The sequence below is a fragment of the Aotus nancymaae genome, unplaced genomic scaffold (genome assembly GCF_030222135.1).
Source record: "Aotus nancymaae isolate 86718 unplaced genomic scaffold, 86718_ANA_hifiasm-v0.15.2.pri h1tg000016l, whole genome shotgun sequence".
NCBI classification, from domain to species: Eukaryota; Metazoa; Chordata; class Mammalia; order Primates; family Aotidae; genus Aotus; species Aotus nancymaae.
The window spans coordinates 61837457-61854473 of NW_026988428.1; the positions used below are offsets into that span (position 1 = coordinate 61837457).

Genomic DNA, 17017 nt, shown 5'->3' on the forward strand with positions numbered 1-17017 from the left:
TCCTAAGATTACTCAACATCTCAGAGAGGAGGATCAAAACAATTATTTTCTGCCTCAGATTCTCCAACCCTTAACATAGTCCTGAAAATGCAGGCAAAATGCTTTTAAAAATCATTCTTTAACTTAGAAATAAAAAAGTCATTACTGAAGAAGACATACAAGCTTTAAATGTGAGAAAGTATTATGTGGCTAAAATGAACACTAAACTTTACTGCATTTCTTAAATGCGTATGTACCAGGCACGTGTTGTCTTTTAGACATATTCTTAAACTTCACAATTGTCCTAATGATCATCGTTCACATTTTACATTTGTGAAACAGTATTTAAAAGAGAGAGATAGAGACAGAGAGACAGAGAGAGAGAGAGAGAGAGCGCACGCAAGTACTTAGAGGCAACATAACTTCTCTAAGATCAGCTACTACGTGGCAGAATTAGGACTCTAAAACACAGCATTGCCTGACCATAGAGCCTATGCTTTTTAATGTCTTAGCATTTTGCCTACTCAAATTAAATTGAAAATCCACTAGATTCTCAATTCTTATACTAGAAAGTGTAAGTCTTATTGATGGATGGGCCAGTAGTATTACCTGTGTATCTCCTATTATATAGTACTACATGTGTGGTAGCAACCCAAAGATAGCTAACTAAAGGAAGCCCATGCCCTACTGCAAAATAGTAGGATACCTTCAAGAAGAATGTATGATTTGGCCCATGGAAAACAGATCAAATGTTTTAATGAATGTCATGTATAATAATAGAGAAAAGTAACCCTAGAAGAAACTGTTATATATGTCTTATTTTAAAATAATAGCATGAACCCATGAAGTAATAATCATTCAAGAGTTATCAGTGATGAATATTAAAAGACAGACATTTTACCTCTCAACTAAATGTTTAATCAAATAGGAATACTGAAGGCGCATTAACTTTTTTATTGAGGCACAACAAGGCATTGTAACTTGCCTGGACTTGAGGCAGTCAGTTTAGTAAGCTGAACGTTAATACAGTTAAGGATTAAGTGCAAACAATATACATTCACAGCTTGACTAGCGAGGCTACATCACAATTTATAAAGTGCCAGATTAGTGCTAATTGTCATTCAGCTTGATTTTTCACCTTAGGAAGGAAAACAAAAAAGTAAGGACCTCCTCCTTCCTCTAGGAATGAAAACATTTTCCTAAACCAATCGGTCATGAGAACAAGGACTACTTTTCCTTCAATCCCACTAATTAGAACACCATCCTTTTATTGTCAATACTGTACTGACTCTCAATCTTGATAAAGAAGATAGCCTGAAAACGTAGAGTATTTCCAGCTACTTCCATAAATTGCTCCCCTGTGCAGACGTAACCATATCTGGTCTCCCTGGAAGAGCTGAAGAATTGCATGATTGCTAGCAGTTTCATGGTCTGGAGCACCATCATTGGCATAGGCTGATACCAAGACCTCTTCATTCTTCATGAGGTTGACATACAGTGGCACATTCACTGCCAGCTTTAGCATGTGAAAAATGAAAACATAAGTGCCATTCACCGGGCAATTAAATCTACCAAGCTGAAGATCAAAAGTTTCTCCTAAGTTGTTCAGAAGAAGATCAAACACAATAGGTTGGTCTAAAGTTCCAGGGGCCAGATTAGAGGTTCTGGCTGCTGAGAAGGCAACTCGCATCTGCTGAGGCAGGGGGTAGACGTGTACTGGCAGTATGGTGGCTGCTGGATTTGACACTGGCACATCCACAGGGGTCATGCTACGGGAGTCTCCTTGTCCAGAGTCACCACTGTTAAAGGTTTCGTTGTCTCTTTCTGGGCTGCTCACCTGAGAAGAATCACTCCACCCTGCTGTTTTATTAGCAACAGTGAGTTTCTCATAATGAAGCAGTTAGCTTTGAACACAATATTTAACATTAGTCGGCTACTGAAACAGACAAAGATACATTTTATAGTAAATTCCAAAACAAAAGCAATATATAGCTAGATTGTACTTTTCTAGATTTTTCTGGCAATAGGTTTTTATAATACTCTTCTAAAGCCAGAAAGGTCCAAGATAATCTTGTTTAATTGATCCTTTTCTAAGATTAAGAAAATGTGCCCCTCAAAAGGCAAGATAACTTAGCAAAGTCTAAAACTCAGGTCTGAACACTTTTTACTTAATCTTTCTCCCATAATTCTTAATTTCTTAGAGATCACTCTACAAAGCAGCTAATGTAGAAGGTCTTAAGAAAATGGGAGATTACATAAAACACCAATTTTTAGAACGACTAGCCACTAGGGAACTAAGCCCCATGATGAATACTTGTTTTTTCTTTTAATTCCCAAGTTAATGTGACATCATACACTTTTAATGTTTTAAGTGCCATACAAAAATACTGCTCAGACTAAGGCAAAGGCAAATTGAATATTAGTTTTGTTTTGTTTTCAGAAGGAAAAGAATGCTTTCCTCTAACAAATTTAATCTTCAGTGATCTTTTTTTCTCCATTATACCAAACTTTTAATAGTTCCTTCACATTTTAAAAAGTGTTATAAGTATGCTGCTTTTGTTTCAAGTCACTGTGTCTTAATTGTTGCTTATTTGACTCTATTAATGCAGTGACACTAGAGTAAGTAGATGTACCCATTATTACAAAAACCACCATCCTGAACCATCACATGAACTATTTGAAATCAGCATAGTACATATAAGGTTAAATACGCTCTGGTGTCGAGCAGATTTTTTAAAAAATACCTGCCCTTTTAATTCAGTTTGCAGTGGTTTCCATAGCCTTTTCAGGAGTCTAATATCTCCCTTAGTACTTTAGTATTACATTCAAGCAAATTGAAAAGCTCAACAAGATAAATACTGAAAAGCAATGTGCTTTGGGAAGAACTTGGTTGAGGACGCAGAAAGAACTAGAGACATGTTTTGGGTAAATAAACTGTTCAGCTAATTATCCTTACCTCTTGAATTTGCTCGTGGACCACCAGATGTCCCTCCTCGCTTATAGCACTGCTGGAAATTATCCTAAAGTAAACATATATTTATCTAGGCATTAAAAATGCAGGACTATAATTGGTTATTACACAGGACAGGACTACTGGCTGTCAATCTGTAAGATTAAAGTCCCCTTAGTGCTTTATGTGGCCTTCTCCAGCAACCAAAGAAGTCAGATGTTTCCAAACACCAAGAAAAACAAGGCAAGAGCAACAGTGGCATTACTTGCTTCATTTGTTAATTAACCTGACCAATTAGATATGTTAATGCTCCACAAACAATAAAGCACTTGGAGAATACTATGTAAAAGATACAATGCTAGGAGGCCGAGGCGGGTGGATCACGAGGTCAAGAGATTGAGACCATCCTCGTCAACATGGTGAAACCCCATCCCTACTAAAAATACAAAAATTAGCTGGGCATGGTGGCGTGGCCTGTAGTCCCAGCTACTTGGGAGGCTGAGGCAGGAGAATTGCCTGAACCCAGGAGGCGGAGGTTGCAGTGAGCCGAGATCGCGCCATTGCACTCCAGCCTGGGTAACAAGAGCGAAACTCCGTCTCAAAAAAAAAAAAAAAAAAAAAGATACAATGCTAGGTAATAAGACACATTTTTAAATGTGGCATGGTCCTCTGTCCCTCATCTCAATATAAAAGGACATCATAAAGCAAGAACACAGATCTTTTTCAACCTTGTTCTATGTATACACAAAACTGGGAAGAGTGATACCAACTATGTTGGAGTTTGGGAATTTTTTTTTAAGGAATTCATAAAAAATTATATTGTATAAATATATTTATTGCCTAGAAATATAACCTAATATATTAAGAAAAAAATGTTCCGGGGCAGTACTTCAAACAAACTCCCCAAGTATAAAGGAAGCCAACCTCCATACAATCCATGAAAAGAATAATTAGTGGTACAATTATTATATGCAATAAAAAATTGAAGCAGGACAAGAAGGTACACAGTAAAAATAATAAAGCCTCTTATTCCATACTCCCAGTCCCCGCTTTGCAACAGCAACCAGCATTATCAATTTCTTGTTCCTCAGGAAGAAATGTAAAAGAGCACACAAAAATACTATAATAGTGGTATTAAGAAGAGACAGTTCTTTTACTGAAGTCTGTATTAATCAACATCCTCCCCTCACATACATTCCCTGAGGATCATGTAATAACATCTAATATTTGCATGGCTGATATACACAGCTGGCTCTGTAGTGCTAAGCACTTAAGTGCTTTAGTTCATTTAATTCTCAGAATATCTCATGGAGAAAACCTCACTACCCCTCAGCATTAGATGAAAAACAGATGAGGAACTAGAGCTCAAAAAGTTTCACTAACATATCCAAAGTCACAAGGCAAGAGAATTGATAAATGAGGGGTCAAACCCAAGGCATTTAGATCCAAGGTGTTATTCACACTTTTCTTTTTTTTTTTTCTTTTTTTGAGATGGAGTTTTGCTCTTTTTGCCCGGGCTGAAGTACAATGGCATGATCTCGGCTCACTGCAACCTCTGCTTCCCAGGTTCAAGCAATTCTTCTGCCTCAGCCTCCTGAGTAATTGAGATTATAGGCATGTGCCAGCACATCTGGCTAATTTTGTATTTTTAGTAGAGATAGAGTTTCACCATATTGGTCAAGCTGGTCTCAAACTCCTGACCTCCAGTGATCCACCCGCCACGGCCTACCAAAGTGCTAGGATTACAAGTGTGAGCCACTGCGCCCGGCCTTCACCCTTTTCAATACTGCCTCTGTGTAGATATCCATCCTACCTCATGTAACTGTAAGCTCTTCAAGCTTAGGTATGTTTACATATTGCCAACAGAATTCAGTATGGAACCATATACATACTCAAAAGTCTTATAAAACTTCAAAACTAAAAATGCTCATGTGTATAGATTCGAATCCATCAATTCCCAAGGTTTGTTAAAGTGGAATTTCTAACATACTCTTATGAGTCTTTTATCATATGTAGTAAAGAAAATATGCTGGGTTCTTCAAATAAGAATAAACAACAACAACAAAAAACCTTATGAAAAAGGGCTTTGCTATATTTGCTTTTTAGTAACGTTAAAATCATGGGCTCTAGAGTAAGAAAGTCACATTCTAATCGTCGTTTACAATTTCTTTGATGAGTGACCTTAACCTCTGAACCCCAGTTTCTCCTATAAAATAATGAATTAGTGCAAACAACATGATTCATAATGTTCTTAATACCTTCTAAGTTTCATATATCAAGCAGTTATTTTTCTTCCTTGGGTAATTAGAAAAAGCTTCCAACTCAATTCTCCATAAGACTTACAAGTAGTATGACTCTGCTATATACTTGAATCACCAACTTAACATCAACAACTGTACCACTAATTCAACTGTGACAACTATTCTTACTTACCCTTTGGGAATAAGGTGATCCAGAATACTCTCTAGCTTGGAACTGCAGCTGGCTATAATTTCCGTTGGAAATGGAAGGGAGTCCTCTATAAGTATCAAAACCTAATAAATAAACAAGCTTAGATAAGATTATGGACAAAATCATATTAAACTTTTTTTGTTTTTTTTTTGGTTTTGTTTTTTAGCTGGAGTCTCACTGTGCTGCCCAGGCTGGAGTGCAGTGGCACGATCTCAGCTCACTGCAACCACCATCTCCCAGGTTCAAGCGATTCTCCTGCCTCAGTCTCCCAAGTAGCTGGGATTAGAGGTGCACACCACCACACTCGGCTATTTTTTGTATTTTTAGTAGAGACAGGGTTTCACCACGTTGGCCAGGATGGTCTCAAATTCTTGACCTTGTGTCCACCCACTTTAGCCTCCCAAAGTGCTGGGATTACAAGCACGAGCTACCGTACCTGGGCATATTAAACTTTTGAACAGTCTAATTTTATATGCTTTAAAAGTTAAATTGATTATATAACGCCATCATTAGACTTATGCCTTCTTTAAGCAACCTCTACTAATATTGCTTCCACAGTAAAACATACATTTATAAAACATTGCTGTCTTCAAAGAAGCCAGGTTTAGACATTTACCACTGCTAGAATGCAGGTTGTGGTTGGGAAAGGGTGGTGGTAGGGCAGTTAGCTACTTAGGACCTCTGTCTAGAGTTGTTTTTTTGTTGTTTGTTTGTTTGTTTTTGAGATGGAGTTTCGCTCTTGTTACCCAGGCTGGAGTGCAATGGCACGATCTCAGCTCACCGTTACCTCCGCCTCCTGGGTTCAGGCAATTCTCTTGCCTCAGCCTCCTAAGTAGCTGGGATTACAGGCACGCGTCACCATGCCCAGCTAATTTTTTGTACTTTTAGTAGAGACGGGGTTTTACCATGTTGACCAGGATGGTCTTGATCTCTTGACCTCGTGATCCACCCGCCTTGGCCTCCCAAAGTGCTGGGATTACAGGCGTGAGCCACCGCGCCTGGCCCCTGTTGTTTGTTTTTTTATATGCAGTGTCCCGCTCTGTTACTCAGGCTGGAACATAGTAGTGAGATCACAGCTCAGTGTAACCTCAAATTCTTGGACTCAAGCATTCTTTCCAGTTCAGTCTCCCAGGTAGCTGGGACTACAGGTGCACATCACAATGCCCAGATAACTTTTTAAATTCTTTGTAAAGAGAGGGTCTCACTACGTTGCCCAGGCTGGTCTCAAACTCCCAGCCTCAATCATCTTCCTACCTTGGCATCCTAAAGTAATGGGATGACAGGCGTAAGCCACTGCGCTCAGCCTGTTTAGAGTATTTTTGTTAATAATAAGTAGTGACTAGGATACTTGGAACCATAACAAAAATTTAAGAGAATATCACTATTATAGTCTCAAATTCTATATTCTTTGTGACATAATCTAACAAATAACTAGAAAATGGGCATTTTGTAAATACGACATACTTTTAGCAGAGTTTGACTTAAATTTTGTTGACTTACAAAAGAAACACATTATTAAAATATGAAAACTCATCCTTTGTAAAACAAGATGGTGAAACTTTTCCACTTCAGTAAGTCACAAATTCAATCTGCTTTTCATTCAGAAAGTTAGTTCCCCTGTTACAGAGAATACGTATATTAAAAATACTCCACTATCCACAAACAGAAAATTCTCTACTACATTGTAAATGACAAAAGGGAGCAAGGTTAGGTAAAAATGGTTCGAGTCAAGTAAACATACAGACGAAATAATTCAGTAGAATTAAATTTTATTCAGGGCATACCTTTATAACCACCAGGGGACCGATAGGAATTGGTTATTAATCTCCCACCACGAGTACATCCTCTAACAGATCCCCGGCTATTGACAAATGGCTGAGTAGGTCTGGGAAATACATTCGTCTGTGCTGGGTAAAAGGCAAGGCTACCATTGCTTACTTGAATAGTTCCATCAGGATGATAATTTGCTGCTTAAGAAAAATGGTTTTAGAGTCTAAGAGTTAAATGGTAATAGTCTTTATACTTAAAAGCCAATATATATCAAAATCATTAATACAATTTGCTCCCTTTAAAAATAAATAGGATATACATTCATATATATAATTCATCTACATATCTCAAATACATAATTCATATACATAATGGATTATTCAGCCTAAAAAAGGAAGAAAATTTTTACTCATGCTGTAACATGAATGAGCCCTTAAGACATGCCAAGTAAAATAAGCCAGTTTCAAAAGCACAAATATTGTATACCACTTATATGAGGTACCTAGAGCAGTCATTTTCAGAATCAGAAAGTAGGATGGTGGTTGCCAGGGGCTGGGGGGAGAGGAGGAGGAGGAGTTAGAATTAAATGATTACAAAGTTTCAGTTGGGGGAAGATGAAAAAGTTCTGGAGGTGGACAGTGGTAATAATTACACAACAATTTGCATGTACTTAATGCCACAGAATTATACGGTTAAAAATGATTAAACTGGTAATTTTTATGTTATGTCTATTTTACAACAATTTTTTAAAAGCAGGCTAAATATTCCAAATGAGGGAGTAAAAGAAAACTGATTCTAATTAGTACTATATCTGAGAAGGCACATTTGCGTACATCACCTGCCCTGTCTTTCAACAGTACAGGGGAGCAGAGAATCAGGTCATTTGTGCCTAGGTCCCAGGAGTTATATTACTACCTCTTCAACACTTGATTAGCCAAGTACTCAGAACGCTCAATTCATTTGCTCCACTTTCAGTTAAAAAATTCAATAGGAATCTGAAATACCGATATGAAAAATCTGCAAGTGCTTCTTAAATTAAGACAAAGTTACCTATTCTTTCATGATTTACAACAGCACGAAAGATCAAAATAGCCTCCCATTTCTAAGCAAATGATACAATGAGCATACTAAGTTATATCTTCAGTCTTCAGTCTTTTTTTTGTAAGATAAAAAAGGACAGATAACCATCTGTGCTAAAAGGGTTAACAGAATGGTTTCAAAACCTTCATATAAGCAGCCAGATAGTGCCCATTTACCTCAATCACTGTCTGTGGTAATCAAAGCAAATAGATTTAAAAATACAAACCAGTTCAAGGTTAAATCAGCCATCTCAGTTCCATCTCTACAAAAATTTAAATTAATAGGTAAACTTAATACAGGAAAAGGCATTAGGTTTTTCTCAACATTGGAGGAACATGTGAAGAAATAATGCTTACTAGTCAGGAAAATACTTCTGAAGTGTCACTATAGACTTGATAGACTTGCTTTCTATTTAACTGGCTATCCACCTAAGTCTTCCAAATATCATATGCAAAGATCTTACCAGTCTCTTGAGAAAGGACAGTTTGTTCTACATGTATAGCTGGCAGTTGGCACTGGGGTGGTGTCTGTGTACTTGCTGTAGTAAAACTTTGATTGTAGCCAGGTGAATAAGGGGATTCTTTTATTTCTTGTTCTTTTCGTGGAGGCAGAGGTGCATTAACATTAAATACCTTAAAAGACAAGGACACACTGAGTCATCTGGGAAGTTTCAAAGAAAATGCTTAAGGGTGACGTCCAGCAAAATTCTACAATCAAAAACTTCTATTTTGCAGGCAAAGGACTTGAACAGACATCTCTCCAAAGAAGATAAATGGCAAATAAGCACATGAAAACATGCTCACTATCATTAATCATTAGGAACATGTAAATCAAAACCATAATGCAATACAGTTTTATCCCATTAGTAGGACTACTTTCAACAAGACAGAAAATAAGTGTTGGCAAGGATGCGGAGAACTGAAACCCTCATGCATTGCCGGTATGCATGCAAAATGGTCCAGCCACGACTATGGAAAATAGTATACTGCCTTCTCAAAATGTACAGAATATATGACACACTAATTCCATTTCTAGGTATATACCCAAAATAATTGAAAATAGGGACTCAAATAGATATTTATATACCCACGTTCATAGCAGCATTGTCAGAATAGCCAAAAGGTACAAACAACTCAAATACCCAACAGTTGAATGGAGAAGCAAAAGGAAGTACATACATGAAATGGTGTCTTATTCAGCAGTACAAAAATGGAATTCTGATACACTCTATAACATGAATGAACTCCGAAAACACTATGCAAAGTGCAAAAATCCAGATATAAAAGGAAAAATGATACAGGATACCACTTAGATAGAATAGGTAAATTCACAGAAACAAAGTGAATAGAAGTTACCAGAGCTGTGGAGGGGGTTACAAATAGGAAGTTGTTGCTTAATGGGTACTAAGTTTCTGTTTAGAATAATGAAAAAGTTCTGGAAATAGTGATGATGACTGCACATTATGAATGTATTTAATGTCACGAATTGCATACTTTAAAAAGGTTAAAATGATAAATTCTGTGTTACATATTTTACCACGGTAAAAAAATCAAAACAAAACAACACTCCTACTTGATTCCTGACAGAATTTACACTGAAGAGCAAAAGTTAATCTTCCTGCTATTATGCTATCATAATAATGCTTACTGAGAATAAAAGCTATATAAGGGAAAGGAGTCTTTTTTCAAAAACTAAAGATGAATGAAATATTTTACCATTTACTGAATCTTTACCATGTGGCAACCAATGATCTCTCCTTCTATGACTCTCTACCTCCCCAATTCTGCTCCATTTTTCCTTATATCACACAGCACCTGATATACTGGTATTTGTCTCCCTAGCCCTCCTACCTCCATAATAAAATGTCGAGTTTCCCGAGCCTACTTTTCTTTTTCTCACTGCTACAACCTCAGTGATTAAGAACAGTGCCTGGTTTTGTAACTATTATATAATCAATAAATCAGTAAGAACCAATGTGAACTGGGTGGGATTCAAACAGGCAAAGAAAACAGATTGGCATGAGCAAAAGGTATTGTGACAAGAATGTATAAGGCAAGCTCAGGGGACTAAGTGTGGCAGGTTAACAGATGTAAAAAGGTAGTGAGTGTCAGGCCGAGGACTCAATTTCATTCTGTAATGGAACACTGCTTGCTTTTAATTAGACAAAAGAAAAAGTAAAACCAATGTGGCTATACTATGCAGGATGAACTGACAGGAAAAGAGTGAAAGCAAGGAAATCAAGGTATCTATCTAGAACTAAGATATTCTAAGTGATCAGGTGAATGAATTCAGCTGTCTGGATTCACCAGCTGACTTCTCAGGCTGCATTCCACCATTACTCCACTGGCCCCACTACCACCATCATTCCAAAGTGCTTGGAGTAGGACACAAAGTGCTTAGTGTCGGATACCAACAGGAACAGTATTTACTGGCTCACTAAGGCTTCCCCCACCACGAAGAACTGTTTCATACTAGTCTGTGTTTAGAGAATAAACATACCAAACTAGCTGTAATATTACCAAAAAAAAAAAAAAAAAAAGGCATAATTCAAAACACCACACAAATCTGAACAAATCTCCCAAAACCATCTTGAGACCAGGATAAAATTAAATGCAAGTTTCTGCAATGACAGAACACCCATGTATGTGTCTGGTATTTCAGGTTACTGATGTTAGGGAATAACACTAGTACTGATATTAGTATTGTTATTTTATTAAATTACTTATTTATTTTTATAGTACTTTAGGTTCTGGGGTACAAGTGCAGATCATGTGGGATTGCTGCATAGGTACATACATGGCAATGTGGTTTGCTGCCTCCATCCTCCCGTCACCTACATCTGGCATTTCTCCACATGTTATCCCTTCCCGACCTCCCCATCCCCCTGCTGTCCCTCCCTTGGCACCCCCCAACAGACCCCAGTGTGTGATGCTCCCCTCCCTGTGTCCATGTGTTCTCATTGTTCAACACCCGCATATGAGTGAGAACATGCAGTGTTTGATTTTCTGTTCTTGTGTCAGTTTGCTGAGAATGGCCGTTTCCAGGTTCATCCATGTCCCAACAAAGGACACAAACTCATCATTTTTTATGGCTCCATAGTATTCCATGGTGTTGTATGTGCCACATTTTCCTTGTCCAGTCTATCGCTGATGGGCATTTGGGTTGGTTCCAGGTCTTTGCTATTGTAAACAGTGCAGCTATGAACATACATGTGCATGTGTCTTTATAATAGAATGGTTTATAATCCTTTGGGTATATACCCAGTAATGGGATTGCTGGGTCAAATCGTATTTCTAGGTCCTTGAGGAAGTGCCACACTGTCTTCTACAATGGTTGAACTAATGTACACTCCCACCAACAGTGTAAAAGTGTTCCTATTTCTCCACATCCTCTCCAGCATCTGTTGTCTCCAGATTTCTTAATGATCGCCATGTTAACTGGTGTGAGATGGTACCTCAATGTGGTTTTGATTTGCATTTCTTTAATAATCAGTGATGATGAGCATTTTTTCATGTTTTTGTTGGCCATTTTATGAGACTGACATCATCCTGATAGCAAAACCCGGCAGAAACTCAACAAAAAAAGAAAACCTCAGGCCAATATCCATGATGAACATAGATGCAAAAATCTTCAATAAAATAATGGCAAACCGATTGCGACAGCACATCAAAAAGCTTATCCACCACGATCAAGAAGGCTTCATTCCAGGGATGCAAGGCTGGTTCAACATACACAAGTTGATAAACGTAATCCACCACATAAACAGAACCAAAGACAAAAACCACATGATTATCTCAATAGATGCAGAGAAGGCCTTCAACAAAATTCAACAGCCCTTTATGCTAAAAACTCTCAATAAATTAGGTGTCAAAGGAATATATCTCAAAACAATAAATGCTATTTATGACAAACCTACAGCCAATACTGAATGGGCAAAAACTGGAAGCATTCCCTTTGAAATCCGCCACTAGACAAGGATGCCCTCTCTCACCACTCCTATTCAATATAGTACTGGAAGTTCTAGCCAGAGCAATTAGGCAAGAATAAAAAATAAAGGGTATTCAATTAGGAAAGGAGGAAGTCAAATTGTCTCTATTTGCAGACAACATGATTGTATATTTAGAAGACCCTATCATCTCAGCTCCAAATCTCCTGAAACTGATAAGCAACTTCAGCAAAGTCTCAGGATACAAAATCAATGTGCAAAAATCACAAGCATTCCTATACACCAATAACAGACTAACAGAGAGCCAAATCATGAGCCAACTGCCATTCACAATTGCTATAAAAAGACTAAAATACCTAGGAATACAACTAACAAAGAATGTAAAGGACCTCTTCAAGGAGAACTACAAATCACTGCTCAAGGAAGTAAGAGACGACACAAACAGATGGAGAAACATTCCATGCTCATGGTTAGGAAGAATTAGTATCATGAAAATGGCCATACTGCCCAAAGTAATTTATAGATTCAATGCTATCCCCATCAAGCTACCAATGACCTTCTTCACAGAACTGGAAAAAACCACCTTAAACTTCATATGGAACCAAAAGAGAGCCCACATAGCCAAGACAATCCTAAGCAAAAGGAACAAAGCGGGAGGCATCACGCCACCTGATTTCAAACTATACTACAAGGCTACATTAATAATTAGTATTATTAAGCTGTTAGTAGAACCCCCTGTTTCTTACCCACACATTTTGTTTGTTTAATAGGGGTCCTCAGCTTTGCCTGTTACTAATTCTGAAAGAGGGAATTGTGCTCTGATAAAACACCCATTCAAAATTCTAGAGGCTGTGGATTTTCTACTCTTCTGCCACAAACAGTATTGCCATTGTCCAAATATAATTCTACCAACCCAAATAAGTTTTACAAAAGGCAAACTTTTCACACAGTACCCAATAATTATGTAAGAGAAACAATGGCTTTTGAACAGGAATAATGAACTGCAATCATCATTCATGTTTCATACTCACTGTCTGCATGGCTTGAAAGGGTGCTGTGTTAATGGTTACTGAACTACTACTTGCTGGAGGTGACTGGAAGCCCTGTTCAGAGCCCTTTGCCATGGAAGGATTTGCAGAAGTTAGTGAAGATGGTTTCTTGCCTGGGGGAATTGCTGCCTGGGGAGGAGAAATGCAGTATCAGCCAATCACCTGCCATATAACAAGCAGTTAACTTACTCTAAAACCCAAACTGGCATAAGTCAGCAAGTTCTTTAGGATGACATTTGGACACAGGAATGCAAAAGAATAGCTTTTGCTTACAATTTCAAATCTCAATTGCTGAGGATGCACACCAGTATTTGCTTTGCACAGCTTGCTGACTAAGTCAAAGAGTCTTACCAATAATCAGTCTAACAGATGAGGGGCTGAACTCTTTATAGGCACCTAGTCCTTTTCAAATCCTGAAATGGTACTTTCCAGTTAAGAACCTAGTATTATTCAAAATGTATACAGTAGAATTGGATTTAAGAAAAACCTTGGGTTAGTTGTCTAGTGTTAATTTTTCTCTATTTTAAACACTTATTAGTGGGTTTCTAAGTCAGCCACCTAAAACAGAAAACAACTCTAATCCAATTTAAGTAATCCTTACCTAAGGAAGCCACAAGTTATTGACATAACAGATTATAAATCCGAAGGCTTAAAAAAATACCAAAAACCAATCTCAACTAGATTGTGAAGCAGATAGCTGTGAGTTACTTGGTAACAATCACTTCTTCTTCTTCTTAAAATGAGGAATGACATAATTTAAATTTAGATCATATCAGCACCATAGAAACTAAGGATTAGCTATATTTTCTTATATTCTATAATGCATACATATCCTTAATAGTTAAGAAAATATATCGATAGTTGCTAAATTACTCCTCAAAATTCATTTTACTATGTCCATCTCAAAGATTTACTCAAACTTAGCAAAAACTATAACTCAGAATTGAAAGCACAAACATAATACTGCAAACTGCTTTTTTTTTTTTTTTAAGATGGAGTCTTACTCTGTCACCCAGGCTAAAGTGCAGTGGTGCAATCTCAGTTCACTGCAACCTCCACCTCCTGGGTTCAAGCAATTCTCGGGCCTCAGCCTCCTGAGTATCTGGGACTAGAGGCACATGTCACCACACCCAGCTAATTTTTGTATTTTTAGTCTAGACGGGGCTTCACCATGTTGGCCAGGCTGGTCTTGAACTCCTGACCTCAAGTGATCCACCTGCCTCAGCCTCCCCAAAATGCTGGGATTACAGGCATGAGCCACTGTACCCAACCCAAAATACTTGTCAAAGCCAAAACAAAACTGTAATTCATTTCAACTCAGTAAGTGCTAATATTAACAATATAAAGTTATTGAGCTTTTAGTTATACAAATAAGAGACTTTTCTCCTAAAAGTCCTTCAGTATAAAACTTGACAATGCTACCTATACTTTTTTATGTTAAAATTGACATTTATTGCACTAGATAAGGCAATACGATATTAAATCTATTTATGTGGCAAAGCCACAATAAAGTTACCTGTATAAGTTCCAAGATCACAACATCTATAGAAAGCAATACATTAATAAAGTATAAATGTTACATCATTCAACTAATCATGCCTGTAATTCATAAGATAAACTGGTTCTGCTATTCTTTAAGACACAAAAGAAATTAAGACAACTGGTCTTTTACCTCAGGAGTCTCTGAGGTCATAAACTCTGTTTCAGATCCAGAAGCAGCCTGATCGGTAGTAACCAAGCAAGCATTTGAGCTACAAGTAACTGGAGAAGAAGTAGCCTAGACACAGGAAAAAAAGGCACATTTTGTTCACTTTATATTTCTTGGGCCCTGGCCTTCCTAATAAGTTACTCTAACTGAAGAGCCACATGTGCCAAGCACCCTGCTAAACACACTTTACACATGTTAATATATGTAATCCTAACAGTAATCTGTGAGGTAGATACTATTCTCATTTTATTGACAATTAAGCAGTGGCAAAGAAAGGTTAAGAAATTTGCCCAAGATCATACTACAATTAACTGGCAGAGCTGAGATTCAAACCCAGGCAGACTGCTACACTGCCTTTCCAGGCCTGGTCACAAAACTACACCTCTCATCCCATTTTCACTGATTCTTGGCCCTGTGCTAGATATCATTCACAGGAAGGTGAGTGCTGGGCACCTTTAACACTGTAGGTACAGCCCTGCCAGAGATCGTAATAAGTATGCTTTCACGCTAAGTACTATCAGCATCCTAAAGAGGCAGGCTGAAGTATAAACAGGACGAATAAGCGCTACATAAATCAGAATGAAAATTCTAGTGAAAAATTAAAGTTGACAGTATGTGTAAAATAAAAATTGGGAGAAAGCACATTAGGAACTAAAGTTGTGACAACTGTAGCCAACAGAAAATGAAAAGAGTAGCTAGGAAAGACTTCTACGGCACAACAGGTATTCAAATACAGCAGAGACACCCATAAAAATCTGGCAATAGCAAGATCCAAAGTGTCAGTAAATCCACTCCTTTTATCTCAATGCTTCTATGTGGTTCTCAGAAGCCCAAGTAATAAAATAGGTGAACTGGAAACTAACGAAAGGTAACAAAAAAGAGAAACTATGTTTCTGTGACCTTCTTGAAGGAACCATTATGGTATGTTGCTTTTTAGGAAGGAGAATGGGGATTAAGTCTTAAGATCTTACGGGGAAAAAAATGTCTGAAACCCTTTTGAACATTTTATATAACCAAATAAATAGGCATAACTTAGATCTGGCCAAAATATTAGAATCATTATGAGATTAGAGTGTTTCTAAAACTAGGTCTTTCTTTTGGCTCTGTCATTAATGAGACAAGAGCCCAAGAAAAGCAGAACTGGCTGCTGTGGGGAAATAACTCTACTGCTAAGGGAAATTCCACAGATGCTAAGTTAAGGCATCTTAGGCCATTTGATAATCTTTAAATGGCTTGAATTTCAGTTAAAAGGTTCATTTAATAACAAAGACATTTACATTAGTATTTATTTAGAAGTGATGGCAGTTCTTCCTTCCAAATTACCGCTCTTTAAGTAGACCAGTTGGAGGTGGGATGATGGTGAATAAACATGATGTTTGAAACTAATGCTCCAAAAAATGGGTATGAAGATTTATCCAGAAAGCTTTTGTTTTTTTGAGACGTTGTCTTGCTTCATCACCAGGCTGGAGTGTAGTGGCACAATCTCGGCTCAGTGTAACCTCTGTCTCCTGGGTTCAAGTGATTCTCCTGCCTCAGCCTCCCGAGTAGCTGGGACTATAGACGTGTGCCACCATGACCGGCTAATTTTTTATACTTTCAGTAGAGACAGGGTTTCACAGTGTTAGCCAAGATGGTCTTGATCTCCTGACCTTATGATCTGCCTGTCTCGGTTTCCCAAACTGCTGAGATTAAAAGCATAAGCCACCATGCCCAGCCCAGGAGGCTTTTAAAAATATAGGTAACACCCTAGAAAATTGTGCGCCAACAGGTCTAAGTTCTTATCTAGAAATGTATATCTTATTAAAGTGACCAGGGGCTTCTGATGCAGCCATCCCACAGCCTGCACCAGAGAACTACTAACCTAGACCAGAGCTTATAAAAACTTTAACTTGTCAATTGAAAGCCTTATGCATAATCCTAAACAGCTAGAACAGATAAAATTTAACTGCTTCAGTAAAAGGAGTGAACTGGAGGAAAGTAGAAAAAACCCTAAAATACCCTGCTCAACAAATACAGTTTGAAAATTAAGAGCTGGGTGCAGTGCCTCACATCTGTAACCCCAACACTTTGGGAGACTGTAGTGG

The 17017-nt window shown here is 37.8% G+C and overlaps 1 protein-coding gene across 35 annotated transcripts in view; it reads right to left on the reverse strand.

Annotated features, from left to right (window-relative positions):
• Positions 1 to 918: 918 nt before the first annotated feature.
• CAPRIN2 (caprin family member 2) overlaps positions 919 to 17017 on the reverse strand; it is a 48959-nt gene continuing 32860 nt past the window's right edge. For 4 of the 35 annotated variants that reach the window (XM_064377416.1, XM_064377403.1, XM_064377417.1 and 1 more), the window contains 7 exons: positions 14898 to 15002; positions 13208 to 13354; positions 8694 to 8862; positions 7165 to 7347; positions 5363 to 5463; positions 2936 to 2999; positions 919 to 1839 (listed from right to left, as the gene is read on the reverse strand). In XM_064377416.1, coding sequence (XP_064233486.1) covers positions 1271 to 1839; positions 2936 to 2999; positions 5363 to 5463; positions 7165 to 7347; positions 8694 to 8862; positions 13208 to 13354; positions 14898 to 15002 — 1338 coding nt within the window. In that variant the 3' untranslated portion in view covers positions 919 to 1270. Of the gene's footprint in view, positions 1884 to 2935; positions 3000 to 5362; positions 5464 to 7164; positions 7351 to 8693; positions 8863 to 13207; positions 13355 to 14897; positions 15003 to 17017 lie in introns of all 35 variants that reach the window. The other 31 variants (XM_064377413.1, XM_064377427.1, XM_064377426.1 and 28 more) reach the window with 14 other exon arrangements.